The 14,463-nt window shown below is 37.2% G+C and overlaps 2 protein-coding genes across 6 annotated transcripts in view; both read left to right on the top strand.

Moving 5' to 3' along the window:
• The window catches only part of stxbp5b (syntaxin binding protein 5b (tomosyn)), a 60,593-nt gene extending 51,160 nt beyond the window's left edge, over positions 1–9,433 (top strand). For all 5 annotated transcript variants that reach the window (XM_051867585.1, XM_051867588.1, XM_051867587.1 and 2 more), the window contains 2 exons: positions 936–1,156; positions 6,061–9,433. In XM_051867585.1, the coding sequence (XP_051723545.1) occupies positions 936–1,156; positions 6,061–6,102 (263 nt within the window). In that variant the 3' untranslated portion in view covers positions 6,103–9,433. The remainder of the gene's footprint in view (positions 1–935; positions 1,157–6,060) is intronic.
• Positions 9,434–11,616: 2,183 nt separating this feature from the next.
• sash1b (SAM and SH3 domain containing 1b) overlaps positions 11,617–14,463 on the top strand; it is a 126,333-nt gene continuing 123,486 nt past the window's right edge. The window contains exons 1-2 of the mRNA XM_051869386.1: positions 11,617–12,042; positions 12,190–12,729. Of these exons, the coding sequence (XP_051725346.1) occupies positions 12,229–12,729 (501 nt within the window). The 5' untranslated portion in view covers positions 11,617–12,042; positions 12,190–12,228. The remainder of the gene's footprint in view (positions 12,043–12,189; positions 12,730–14,463) is intronic.

The following is a 14,463-nucleotide window of genomic DNA, read 5'->3' as shown; positions in this document are numbered from 1 at the left end:
GCAGTGTGTATGTAACCGAACTGAACAACTAGTTGTTAATGACGTTTTTTAACGTTCATCATAGATGTGTCTCTCTTCTGTATGCGTGGGGAATCACAGGGAAAGCACAAGCCTTGACTCATTCGAGTTGCCAGATCTTGCTAGGAAAATCAGCGAACAAGAATAAGCCCATAATAAACCGAAATAAATCCAAATGCTTTATGCTGAAAATAACACCAAAATATCACAATTCATGTCTGCTCACTTTAATAACTCAATAAACCCATTCGCTTTATGAGACGAGCTTAAACAACAAGCCCAAAAACGCTTATAATGAGTGATCATGGCAACACAGAAAGAGCGCGCTGTGTGAAACAGGCTGTACACGCATGACGCCTCCATCGCCTGTGTTAGTGTGTTTAGTTAAATAGCGAGTGTTTTGTCACTGTAATATTGCTTTGGTCACAATAACGGATACCAAACACGAGAGACGCCAGAATGTCGCTATGGTTTCCAAGCTGTCAATCATCGCATTTTCGAGAGTGAGTCGTGTTCCGTACACACATGTAATGATATTTTAGGGGATTCACTCCTGCATTTAAATGCGGTTGTCACTCCTGAAACGTACAGTGTGTATGTGGCCTTTAAAGAGAACTCTGAACATTTAAATACAATAAAATAATACACAAAAAATGTATAAAGTAAACAAATGTTTCAAACAGATTTAAGTGGAAAAGAACTATAAAGAACAATAGATAACACTTTACTATAAGGTTAATGCATTAACTGACATTAACAGTGAGCAATAGCTACATTTGTTACAGTAGTTACTATTCTTTGCTAATGTTAGCTAATAAAAATACAACTGTTTTAGGTGCCTCTTTTCATACTTCAAAATTGATATTGTCAGAAATGTGCCTAGTTTCAAGATCTCTCATGTTTCTTCTCATCTACAGTTGGAGAGGTGGCTGCTGGTAAGGCCTCTCGCAGCCTGGCGCAGCACATCCCAGGTCCAGGTGGTATGGAGGGCATGAAGGGGGCCGCGTCAGGTGTGGTGGGAGAGTTGGCACGGGCGAGGATAGCTCTGGATGAGAGAGGACAGAAACTAGGCGAGCTGGAGGAGAGGACAGCAGCCATGATGGCCAGCGCAGACTCCTTCTCCAGACACGCACATGATGTAAGATGATCACTTGCAATTCAACATGACTGATGCTGTTTAGAGTGATACAAAGGCTATGTTTTTAAAGCTTGTGAGCATATGGCAGTCCCTCCAGGATTTTCGCAATTCTGCTATAGCAGTATTTAATGCAAAAAATCAAACATTTTTGTCTTGTTTACGCAAATCTATAATTTAAAGTCCAAACAAATTAATCAATACATGTTCAATACAAGTGTCCTGCCGCTGCATTGCAGTAAATTCCGTTGTAAAGTTCCCATACGAAGCACTGGGACACCTGATTTTATACAAATGTTTTGAAAGGAAAGAAAAATTCTGACACACGGCCCATTTGAGCATTGGACAGGGTAATATTTAATATTGAATGATATATCCCCATCATTTGTTCATGACCTACACTTGTCTATTGTCTTTTCAACCTGTTCCCTTCCAAAATATGCAAGAGAGATACAGACGGGTCATTCCTAAAGTTTGGTGGAGTTTATGTCCCCATTAAACAATACTGCATATTTTACATAAAATGTTAATCAACTATCATGCCACATGGTTTTTCATGCATTGATGTAATCTAATTAACAAAAATTCATAATGATTAGTACCTAAGAATCATTTATTTTTTTTATTTTTATTAAGAAAAAATAAATAAAAAAAAAACTTTTTGAAGCACTTGACAGGCAAATTCCCATGTTCAATCATGTTTTCTCAACTTCACTTTGAAATAAAGGTTACATGTATATTTTTTAAATTAGGAATTAAGTATTAGAAAGTATTTATTAAATTTAAGTATTAGTATATACAGTTACATTTATATACATTTCTCTTTGACACAAAATTTATTGTCGTACATAAATTTTTTAATGTGTAAAACCATTAAAATAGTTTGTGTCCGTCAAACTCCAGTCCACCCTGTTACATTGGTGCTATTTGCCTTTGAAAATCTTAAGCGTATGCACTAAATATCATGACTTGCTGGAAGTGACATCATTACTTGGAGGGAAAGCAACTCCAAGAACCAAGACTTATCTAATAGCATAAAACATAAAATGTCCACCCTGTTGTAGATTTTATATATGTGTAAAATTCTTGCTAAATGTTAATCTTCTGTTAGCACGTTGTTCTTTCCTAGCTAGTAATGTGCTTTATTAGTTTAAAACATCCACCCTGTTACACAATGCATTGTAAAAATGTCATGTAACAGGGTGGACAAATTCCATAGAATGTGAATGTGAAATTGGAAATATTTGGTCAGGATTACTAGATTATACTAATCTGAGCTTGACCAGTGTGTTTTTATGATAGACAGACATTTTCTCCCTCTGACAAGACTAAAAAAATAATTGAATTTTAAAAATGTTTTCAACAAGCCTGCTCAGTCCAAAATCCACCAAACTGTAGGAATGACCCGGCTGTGCAAGTGAACCAACGCTGATTATATTTACGTGTTAAGCTTGTGGGACGAAATAAAAGTTTCTAGACGTTAATGATACTATTAAGCTTCTATATGTATTTCTGCATATAATGTATATTGGGGCAAATATTTGCTAGTCCCCATGTCTGATTTCACCACTAGATTAACTGTATATGTACTTTTTAAATATTTCTATTGAATGCAATCACTGATAATACTATTTTATAAAGTGAAAACATATCATTCACACAATGGCAGTAAATCATTCATAATTTATTGATTCTTATTTTTCAAGTTTTAAATGTTCCTTTCTAAAAAAAAGTCTATAGCTTATATACATTCAGAAAGTCTTCTAGTTTTGTGAAATTTCACACACAGATAAAGTTCGGATGAGATGGGTCTGCACTGAATCTCACCTCAGCAGAATTTAGTATAACAGCTGTTTATTAAACACTGCATATAGGGCCATTGCTAACTATAGGCAGAGCAGGCAGTTTCCCTCTGCATTACGAATGGCCTCTGTAGCACTGTATAACAATATAAGTAACGGCGTAGGTTTCATGTTAACATTTGGCACTCTCCACCAGGTACAACATTCTGATTGTTTTCTTCTTGTTTTTTAAGCACAAATAATAACGTACTCATTCTAATAAATTTATATTGTAATGTACTCGCACAGAAACAGTCAGCGACACAGAAACTTCTCAACGCTGCCCTGCAGTTGTTATCAATAAAATAGCTTCACCACTGAAGAGCTACATTATCTTTCTCAGCAAGGAGTTGGTAACATCACTGTTTTTGAAGCACTCACCGGTTCACTGTTAATAGAAACCCGCGGCACAGACTGAGGTCATTCATGCATGCACAATCTCTCTCTCAGGCCCATAAATGAACACAGACTTGATGTATTACACTTTTCTGTGAATAGAATATTGAACTGGAGATCGCTAAACTGCAAGCTTACCGGTGTTTTCAGAAAGCCAGCATGTGCACATGGTTACCAGGTTGAGAAAAATAAGTAAAACACTTAGCAGATATTTCCGTAATGCACAAGTGTGAAGCTCTGATTGGGGGATTACATCTCTTGATATCAGGCAACGCCCGGTATGTTCCTCTGCGGGCCTGATTAAACCTTGTTCTAGCCTATATATTATATTATATTCATTAATTTCAGCACATTTCCACTCCGTTTTAAACGCTTTTCTTGTATTCAAGTTAAGCGCGGTCCACTGCTGCATACTTGCTGTGGAATCGATACAGAAACTGTATCGATACTTGTATCGACTAGTAGTATGTGACGATACATCGTCATATCGATGTTATTGAACACAACCCTAATATTTAATACACTTCATGTTGTTGATAACAAACAATGGAATATATTTTCTTTCTCTTTGGATATATCAATGTGGTACAAGATTATCTTATTAAATTTAATGTGATAAACGAGTTAGGTCAAAAGTAATCTAAAATCAATCAAAAAGTTGTCCAATTATATTACATAAAAAGTGTAATGTAATGGATTGCATTAATAACTACAATTTTTGTCATTTAATTTGTAAGGGTGTGACAAGACGAGACGTGAGATTGAGTTCACGAGAACGAAACAAGACGAGATTTTTACACAATATTATTAAGAAATCCTCAATGACGAAATACATGACTAGAAAATTAGTCTGCAGGTGCATTTGAAATGTTTTAACTAATCATCTTATAATGAATGTCATTTCAGTTCTACTTTGAGTATGAATTATAATATGCCGTAAAAGACAACAATACTCAACTGACTGGCTTCTGAAAAATGTATGATTTTAGACCTTAGAACTGTACATGATTTATGAGCTTCTACAATTTTTTACCTCCTAACTGAACTCCTTTCCACAATTTGATCATAGAAATAAAACAGTATAAATAAAAATGAATTACAGTTTTCTCTTATTAAGTGCAAACAATAAGTGCAACCATAATCAAAGTACTCTCTCGTCTCAATATTCAAAGTGCAAATAGAGACCCAATTTTTCTTTAAGCGTGATACAGAGCTTAGAGATGGTTAAAACTACACTTTCATAATGGGAGATATTTGCATGCATCAGGGAGCCGCTTTCAAAATGCAAGGTATTGAAATCGCGTTTGAATGTGCACTCGCGTTTTACTTTCACTTTCGATTTTGCAATTGTGCATACTCTGTGAATAGGGAATGGCGATGCTGAGCACGCGTTATACAAGATCAGATGTTTGTCAAACGCTTAGGCTGTGTTGTTCAACGAATCCTCTGCCATGGTCTTGTCAGTCATCTCATCACTTATCATTTAATATCATGAGACAGCTTTTCACCTCTTACACTTTCATCTCGTGAGATCTCTTTTTCTTCTTGTCAGTCATCTCGCCACTTACTCTCGTCACGTGATCAGTGAACTTTGATTCCTGCTGCACTATGTACGTACGATTCCGCAGCTCGTGTTGGATGAGCTTATTTCTATAAAAAGCAAATCGACAGTGGAGCCTTCATGTAAACGTAGCAGTGACTTATTATATCCCCATTTTAACCTTCACACTCCATAACGGCAATAATCACGTCACATTTTAATCTTGCAAGATCCCTTAGTAATTTGGTATCAGTAACAGACTATAATTTGTAAGTAATGTACCCAGCATGGGAGATATTTGCATGCATCAGGAGCCTCTTTCAAAATGCACGGTATTGATATCGCGTTTTACTTTAACTTTCGATTTTGCGATCGCGCATACTCTGTGAATAGGGTGTGGCGGTGCTGAGTACGCATTCTACAAGATAAGATATTTGTCAGAAGCTTAGGCTCTGTTGTGCAACAAATCCTCTGCCATGGTCTTTTCAGTCATCTCATCACTTATCTTTTAATATCATGAGACAGCTTTTCACCTCTTACACTTTCATCTCGCGAGATCTCGTGGCATGAGATCTCATCACACCCCTAGTAATTTGGTATCAGTAACAGATTTGTAAGTAATGTACCCAGCATGGGTCTAACACAATTCTGTATTTTCAGCAAAGCAGTATTATGTGTATTTCTATGATGGTGTCACCATTGCCTTGTGCATGTGGGACCAGAACCACAATTTCAGTAATTATGTACAAAAGTATTTACAGGTACTGTAATTGTTTTCTTTCTGTCACTGAAACTAAGCACATCATGATTATTGGTGGGTTTTCACTGCAAAGCAACACAAAAATGCTGCAAATATCACTGCAATTTTTGAGAAAGTAGCAGCAAATTCAGTCATTTTAGGCCGCAAAAACCAGAAAAGCTCCTGCGAAATCCTGGTGGGACTGATTTCATTGTGTATTGATATTGAGTTTTGAGAATCAGTGATTTTTGTTGGTATTGGTGCCCAAAAATGCTGTTTAGGTTGGCAGCTCACTAGGTTTTGAGATGCAGCCGTATTCTATGTCGAACGATGATAATTGTGTTGGATAATTTGTTTCACAGAGGGTAAACCATCTGTCTTTCTTCACCAGATAATGCTGAAATACAAGGACAAGAAATGGTACCAGCTCTGAGGTCCCTGCAGGGAGTCAGCGGACCTTCCTGTGAAGACAGCAGATCCATCATCTCTCCTCCGTTTCTTCCTTCTCTTCCTGTGTCTCTCTCTCTGTGATGTCCAGAGACTGCCACTCTCGCTCAGCACAACGTCACGCGGCATTACCTCGAGCTGAGGAGCTGCGGAAAGACAGAGGAGACAGGAGGGGAAGGAACAGGACAGGAGCATTAGGCCGGGATTTCCTTCCCTTCTTGGTGGCAGTTGAGTTTCCTCTCCTGAAAACAAAGTCGTGTATCTTGTCTTGGAGTTGGGAGAGGGGGGTCGGTCACTGGTGCTGCCCCCTGTCTTATACCTTCATTCACCACGCTGTCATTTTTACTGCCATTCTATCTGCAAAGAAACTACACAAAGGATTTTGTGGGACATTTTGGGAAAAGAAATTATTTAAGATGAATGAAATGGGTTAGAGAGACATACAGCTGACAGAAGAAGGTCCAATGTCTGCATTGCCAAGCTTAATGCTTCTGATAATCTGTCACTAGAGCAAGAAAAGATTGCATGTCTAGTGATTTAATTTAGGAAATTAGTGCTTTTTCTTATTTTACGAATTAGAGTGAATCTCATGAAAACACATCCAGGTAATATTTCACCTCGAAATCAATATTTTGCATAAAGAAAACACTCTTTAAGCAAACTATTTCTTGTTTATTTTGATTTTAGGGTGAAACATAACCTGGATTTCATGAGATTCACTCAGTAATCATGTTAGCTATGGAAAAGGCCGGATTGTCTTACATAAGGTGTGATGAAGTACCATTTAATTTCACCTCTAAAGGGCTGGAAGTTGCTGTATTTACCACATATCATGTGATTATTTTGCCATATGAAATTGCAGACAGGCCTGGGCAGTGAAGCTGATCTGATCATGCATCATTTTGTCGGTTCTATCGTCTAAACGACGTATTGGTTTACACTGATCAGGTCCTGAAAGAGCTTTTATGGAAGAGCTCTGACTATGATGTACACTATACGCTGCGCTGACACTGGAGAAAGATGTTCATTTTAAATATATAAAGATGTAAAGAACACGTAGGTGAATCTCACAGAAACATGTCCAGCTCGTATTTCACCCCAGAATTTTGCATTATGCTTAGAAAACAATACATTAAATTTAAATCAGAATTAATTAAAGGCTACAAATACTATCATGATGTATAAATATTTCATTTAAATTACACTTTGGGAAATTGAATGGGGTTTTTTTTGCATTACAGAATAAAAATGTGCCTAATTGTCATGAAAAAGTGCAAAAAATGGGCTTAGTTTTCTGTAAACAAAATCTAATTTAGTATTTCTCTGATTTTTTTGGGCTGAAACGTGACCCTGACATGCTCTTAACCGGTTTCACCCGTGTGAAAAACTGCTGAATGTTTGCTGGTTATATACAAACAGACCCGAAGAGCGTCAATTATTTTTGTTCTAAAGGAGCGGGTTATTTTTGTCGCAATTTAACGCAAGTGTGAGGCATGATCTTGATTATGTGCCTTGTGATGATTGACATGTCAGAAACCCGTCCCGCTCTCCAGCGAGCTCCTACGGACGGGACACCGGCGGATGTGCCGAGAGTACTGAATCTTCATATGCAAAACAGTTTCCCACAATGGCTTATGGGGGACTCAGTACAGTACCGGGTGACCTCCTCATCCGAATGGATTTCTCTGTGTATTTTCTAAGAAGCCTTTTGGATGGACTAATGCATGAGTTTGTCATCCTCACAGAGAGGTGAATATATCTATCTCTGTGTTTGTTGCTGCAGTGGAAGTGACCACTAAATGTTCAATGCAACTCCATACTCTTGATCAGCAGCCCTCGAGAGGGGGTTACCTTCTGCCTTTGCTTTGCGACCCATGAATATATGCTAACCTCGACTCGTGTGCGTATACGTGTGTGTTCGTGAACATACATGTACGCAAGAATATGTGTATGCTCACGTTTATATAAACTAAAGATACAATATATTTGAAAGCATATGTTTTCTTTAAGTGTGTTTTCTTATTTATGAGGTGCAAGAAATTGCTGCTATTTGTGTTTAATTCAGAGCATCTGTTGACGCTTCTTCTGTTTTTTGTTTGTCACATTGCTGCCAAATGTTGTACATATTAATACTTATGAAGACAAACTTTAGAGTCAAAGTTACTGAGATGGTGGCCATGATCTGATTAGACTCCAAAGAGTTGCTTTGCTGTGGAAGTTGTTCTCACGAAGAGGATGTTCCTTATAATTTAAAACATAAGTGTCAAGGAATCTGCACACACATACATATATATATATATATATATATATATAGATATAGATAGCAAACCACTCCTTCTGTTGCCATGGTGTTTGTGTAAATATCAACCAAAATAGCCATTTTCAATGTCCAGCTTCTCTGCTTCATATATTTTTCTTTTCTATGAGTAGTTTTGTGGTTTTGCACTATGTTTTATATTATAATGTCATCAGAGTCATTTTATTATTACTATTTTTGTAGTTGGTGTTGTTCTTCAATTTGGACATTTTGTTTCTTTAAGAAGGACCAAACTAAGACAGATGCTAAGTGTAAATGAGGTGGCTCACACTCTCACATTTGTCCTCATTGCCAGTTTAATGATATTCTAATATATTTATACATTTGAAATATATATATATAATTTACTTTTAATTTCAGATATTTACAAATGAATACTTTTATTCTATTATTTGGAATGAAAGGGCACATTTTAAGATATATAAATTGGTTGTATATATATTCTCACTGAAACCTTTTATGGTGAGCCATCTGCTTAAAGAGGCAAAGACGAGTTAAAGAATCTCTGAAATCATTGGCCATCTCTCTGTACTGTCTGTCCTCTGATTTCTCTTGCACAAAAGGCAGCATGATATCGTGTTTACAAACTTGAAACATCCATCTACATTATGTTTTGGCTTTTTTTTCCCCCCTTTATTCCTGCTAGTGAGATGTTTGTAAAGGAACAATTCATGAGTATTTACTCTCTATTATTGATTATTATGATTCTTTTTTTCTATAGTATACTCACAGCATTGTTATTTGAGTTTCCATGAAGATCATTTGAACATGCCTAGCTGAACTCCTGAAGCACTATCCTGCAAAGGTTCGGTTTTAGGAGTCGTTGGGGATGATTCTCCGCGGGGTTGTAGGTTTTCTCATCATAGTCGACTTATTGTACAGTTTTATTAATCAGACTTTCACATGAATGTTTGTCTTAATCTGCTGCCACCCAACAATTTAGGAAACATGTTTATAGACATAACTGTGCAATGGAAAATAAATGTAACAGAAAGATTTACTTCCAGTTTTGATTCCATACTTCATTTTGCATACTCTGACCACTAGATGTCACAGTTTTACAGCTTGGACTCTCAATTTGAAAGAATTAAATAATAACTGGTTGATTACACATCTATTTTACCCTATTTTACATCTTTTATAAATAAATTTGATAAAACTATAAGAAATAAATCTATAATCTGAATATAAACTAGAAATATTGTCTACCAAATGTGAAAACATACAGGTGCTGGTCATATAATTAGAATATCATCAAAAAGTTGATTTATTTCACTAATTCCATTCAAAAAGTGAAACTTGTATATTATATTAATTCATTACGCACAGACTGATATATTTCAAATGTTTATTTCTTTTAATTTTGATTATTATAACTGACAACTAAGGAAAATCCCAAATTCAGTATCTCAGAAAATTAGAATATTACTTAAGACCAATACAAAGAAAGGATTTTTAGAAATCTTGGCCAACTGAAAAGTATGAACATGAAAAGTATGAGCATGTACAGCACTCAATACTTAGTTGGGGCTCCTTTTGCCTGAATTACTGCAGCAATGCGGCGTGGCATGGAGTCGATCAGTCTGTGGCACTGCTCAGGTGTTATAAGAGCCCAGGTTGCTCTGATAGTGGCCTTCAGCTCTTCTGCATTGTTGGGTCTGGCATATCGCATCTTCCTCTTCACAATACCCCATAGATTTTCTATGAGGTTAAGGTCAGGCGAGTTTGCTGGCCAATTAAGAACAGGGATACCATGGTCCTTAAACCAAGTACTGGTAGCTTTGGCACTGTGTGCAGGTGCAAAGTCCTGTTAGAAAATGAAATCTGTATCTCCATAAAGTTGGTCAGCAGCAGGAAACATGAAGTACTCTAAAACTTCCTGGTATACGGCTGTGTTGACCTTGGACCTCAGAAAACACAGTGGACCAACACCAGCAGATGACATGGCACCCCAAACCATCACTGACTGTGGAAACTTTACACTGGACCTCAAGCAACGTGGATTGTGTGCCTCTCCTCTCTTCCTCCAGACTCTGGGACCCTGATTTCCAAAGGAAATGCAAAATTTACTTTCATCAGAGAACATAACTTTGGACCACTCAGCAGCAGTCTAGTCCTTTTTGTCTTTAGCCCGGGCGAGACGCTTCTGACGCTGTCTGTTGTTCAAGAGTGGCTTGACACAAGGAATGCGACAGCTGAAACCCTTGCATACGTCTGTGTGTAGTGGTTCTTGAAGCACTGACTCCAGCTCCACTCTTTGTGAATCTCCCCCACATTTTTGAATGGGTTTTGTTCCTCTCTAGGATCCTCTCTAGGGTGCGGTTATCCCTATTGCTTGTACACTTTTTTCTAACACATCTTTTCCTTCCCTTCGCCTCTCTATTAATGTGCTTGAACACAGAGCTCTGTGAACAGCCAGCCTCTTTTGCAATGACCTTTTGTGTCTTGCCCTCCTTGTGCAAGGTGTCAATGGTCGTCTTTTGGACAACTGTCAAGTCAGCAGTCTTCCCCATGATTGTGTAGCCTACAGAACTAGACTAAGAGACCATTTAAAGGCCTTTGCAGGTGTTTTGATTTAATTAGGTGATTAGAGTGTGGCACCAGGTGTCTTCAATATTGAACCTTTTCACAATATTATAATTTTCTGAGATACTGAATTTGGGATTTTCCTTAGTTGTCAGTTGTAATCATCAAAATTAAAAGAAATAAACATTTGAAATATATCAGTCTGTGTGTAATGAATGAATATAATATACAAGTTTCACTTTTTGAATGGAATTAGTGAAATAAATCAACTTTTTGATGATCATTGATTTAACAATTTAACAAGGTATGTTGCCAATTATGCTCATTCTCTCTACAAAACTTACACTAACTCTTATTTCTTTTACTTATCTGAGTAAAAAATACTACTTGTAGCCTAGGCCTATTTAAACAGTAAAAGGTGTGTATAAAACTGCAGAAAAACCTGCTGTGTGTTCTTAAATATTAGTTCATTTTGGGCGACTAATAACGCTCTGTTCATAAAAACTGACACTTTTTGTTTTTGTCTGTCATCCAATAAAAAAAATAAGTCAAGTAGTGCACATTGGACTGACTGCAGTCAATCTGATGGTCAAATACCGCTGCAGTTCCTCTTACGGCCTGCAGGGGGCTCCAATATCAACCAGAACAACTACGAAAGGCGCATCAGAATGAAGGGGAGGGAAACTTCAATTTGGCGTCTAGCGCTCCGTTGAATTACTTAAACTCTCTCAGTCTGCCTAGATCGGTGCTCAGCAGAAGCTGCATCACCTTTGTTTTCCCTTTCCTATGTTTATTTAAGTGTGGGATCAATGGAAAATAAACCGACAAGCGGAAGAAAGCGACTCAATGACACTGGATACAAACGGCGTTTCAGACAGTGATCATCTGATGCTCTGAGGTCCAAAGTGTATGTGCTGAAAAGAAACAAGCGTCCATCATCAACTTACAAGCTGTGATACTCTAACAAGCTCGGATATGTAATGAAATATACAGTTTTACGACGGGACTTTCACCATTTTCATATGTCAAACCTTGTATTCGTTTCATGTCCGATATGAAAGGGCAAGTTATCAAGGTATTGAGGTAAATATGATGCACTTTAAACTTTGTTCACTTGATGCTGATGAGATTTAGTATTTCTTCATCTGTTTGGGAATGTAATAATCGTTTTTTGATAGTGAATTCAGCACTGGACAGTCTTGTTTACTAATGATGGATTGACATATGTAGCACTGAAGATGGGAAGACTGTATCATATGGAGTTTGGGAATGTCCAGTGATTTGGGAATGATGAACAACGGACCCACTATCGTCTATGAATGGCTGAAAACCCTCCAGCTGTGTCAGTATGTGGAGTCCTTTGTTGATAATGGGTATGATGACCTGGAGGTGTGCAAACAGATAGGAGATCCTGACCTGGATGCCATTGGTGTCACCACACCACACCACCGGGAAAAGGTTCTCCGGGCCGTGGAGAGACTCCGAGATGAAGACAAGAAGGTGTCACCAGGGCTGTATTTCACACTAGAACCCCTTCCACATGGCACGTATCCGAACACAGCTCAAATTAGTGACTGCAAACAGAAATGCACCAAGACATGGGTCAATTCTACCTGGGACAGGCCCAGGATTGGACTCTCCAATGACTTCAAAGCACTAGAGAATCACAAGGAGCCGGTGGTGTATCCTAAACTCAAGCTGAAGATAATGATAAGGGATAAGCTGGTGAAGGATGGAATAGACCTGAGCAAAATGCCCTACTCATATAAGGTGAGTGCTAACCTTTATGTCATTATTGTTATCACCTGAAAATGTTTGCACAATCTCTTTGTTTGCAGCAGAGATATTGACATTTTATTCCTGCCTTGAAAGGTTACCCGTTGGCTTGAAATTTACCCACCTGTGGTGTGTGTGTAGAGTCTCATTTTTGGGGTAATAAACATCAAGGGAGGCTGTGTCTTGTAAATGTCATCCATTATTATATTTATTTGTGCATTATTGGTCGACCGATCTGGGGGTTTCTTTCGGTGGCTGATGCAGAAACAGGATGGTTGACTATATCATGCAATTTAATGACAGCAAATATGATGTACACACAATTTCTGAAATGAAATGCTGAATTACTTTATAATATTTACTCCAAATTCACTAAAACTTCTGGCAGACTCTAGGCCGAATGTCCAGTTCTGTTTTTTGACCCATGCTTAAAATCGCAAAGTCCAAATATTGCTTGAATAAGCATTCTGGCTGATACATAGGTCTATCTCTACTCGTCAGAAAAGCCAAGCAGTTGCTTGGAGTGGCAGTGCAGTGAACACGGTATAGTTACTGGTTATCATATAGTTTTGGATGGATAAATTGCATGTTTACATAGGCTGATATCAATCAAAAGAAGGGAGCAGTACGTAATATGATGCATAGGTGTGCATCATGTATTTTGACCTGTATTTTGATGCATGGGAAATGTTGTTAATCAAACTGCTGAGTAATCCTAATCTTGTTGGTCTAGTGTAGCATTGAAGTTCCATGTTGTGGCATGCTTGAAACTTCCCAAGACAGATGATTTTATCCAGCTGGAGATGTTGAATTATTAGACAACCTTAATTGAAGTTGTTATTCATTAGTGCACTCTGGGGCTTTGAGAGCAGGCGAGTCTCGGCTCTAATCGATAACCCAGAGAACAAGAACTGTAATTCATTATCTACACTGAATGCTATTAAAAGAGTGATTTACTGTACAATTAACATCAAGGTTAAGAGCTTTTAAATAATAGGCAGGCTAATGCAAAGTATGTTTAAGGTTTTAGAAACATTTCCTCAAGTAATTGCACTTGGCTTTTTTACATGATCAGATTTGGACTTATAAAAGTGATGTTTTGGACCTTGAATAGCAATTAGGGGCCGTTGGCTCTGCAGAATAACTTTAGTGATTCATTCAAATGATTTTATTGTGCAATCATGGATTAAGCAGTTTAAAGTGTAAAGAAATGCTTGTAATGTTTGATCATTTCAAACATTCACAGTATATTTGGTTTGTTTTCCAGTAAAAATAAACATCCTTAAAACTAGATGTGTTTACTGTAAAAGGAAACTTGCATATTAACATTGCATATTTGTTTTCATAAAAAAATATTCTCATTAACATTTTTTTTTACCCTATTATGAAAATAGTTTTTTCTTGTTTTTACATTTTAACACAATTTAGTGATATTCATGCTTAAAACAATAAAGAAAATGAAACTTAATTCAATATATGTTCCTTCACAACCTTTTTATTGTACACAATTGTGATGTTTTTAATGGAAAACCAAGACAAAAATACTGATTAAGAAAATGGTTCTTATTCACTGATAATTGCGTGGATTATTTGTATTTATACGCACAAGAGAACGTCTGAGGAAAAACTTTCCACATAATTCGCAATACGTGCGTACGCACCTGAATTTGTTCTTAACCTCGTTCGAACGTTAATGAATTTGGAGTATTCTAAAGGGGGCGTTTACAC

This window comes from Ctenopharyngodon idella, chromosome 17, assembly GCF_019924925.1.
Source record: "Ctenopharyngodon idella isolate HZGC_01 chromosome 17, HZGC01, whole genome shotgun sequence".
NCBI lineage: Eukaryota > Metazoa > Chordata > Actinopteri > Cypriniformes > Xenocyprididae > Ctenopharyngodon > Ctenopharyngodon idella.
This window is presented reverse-complemented; position numbering and strand designations above follow the sequence as displayed.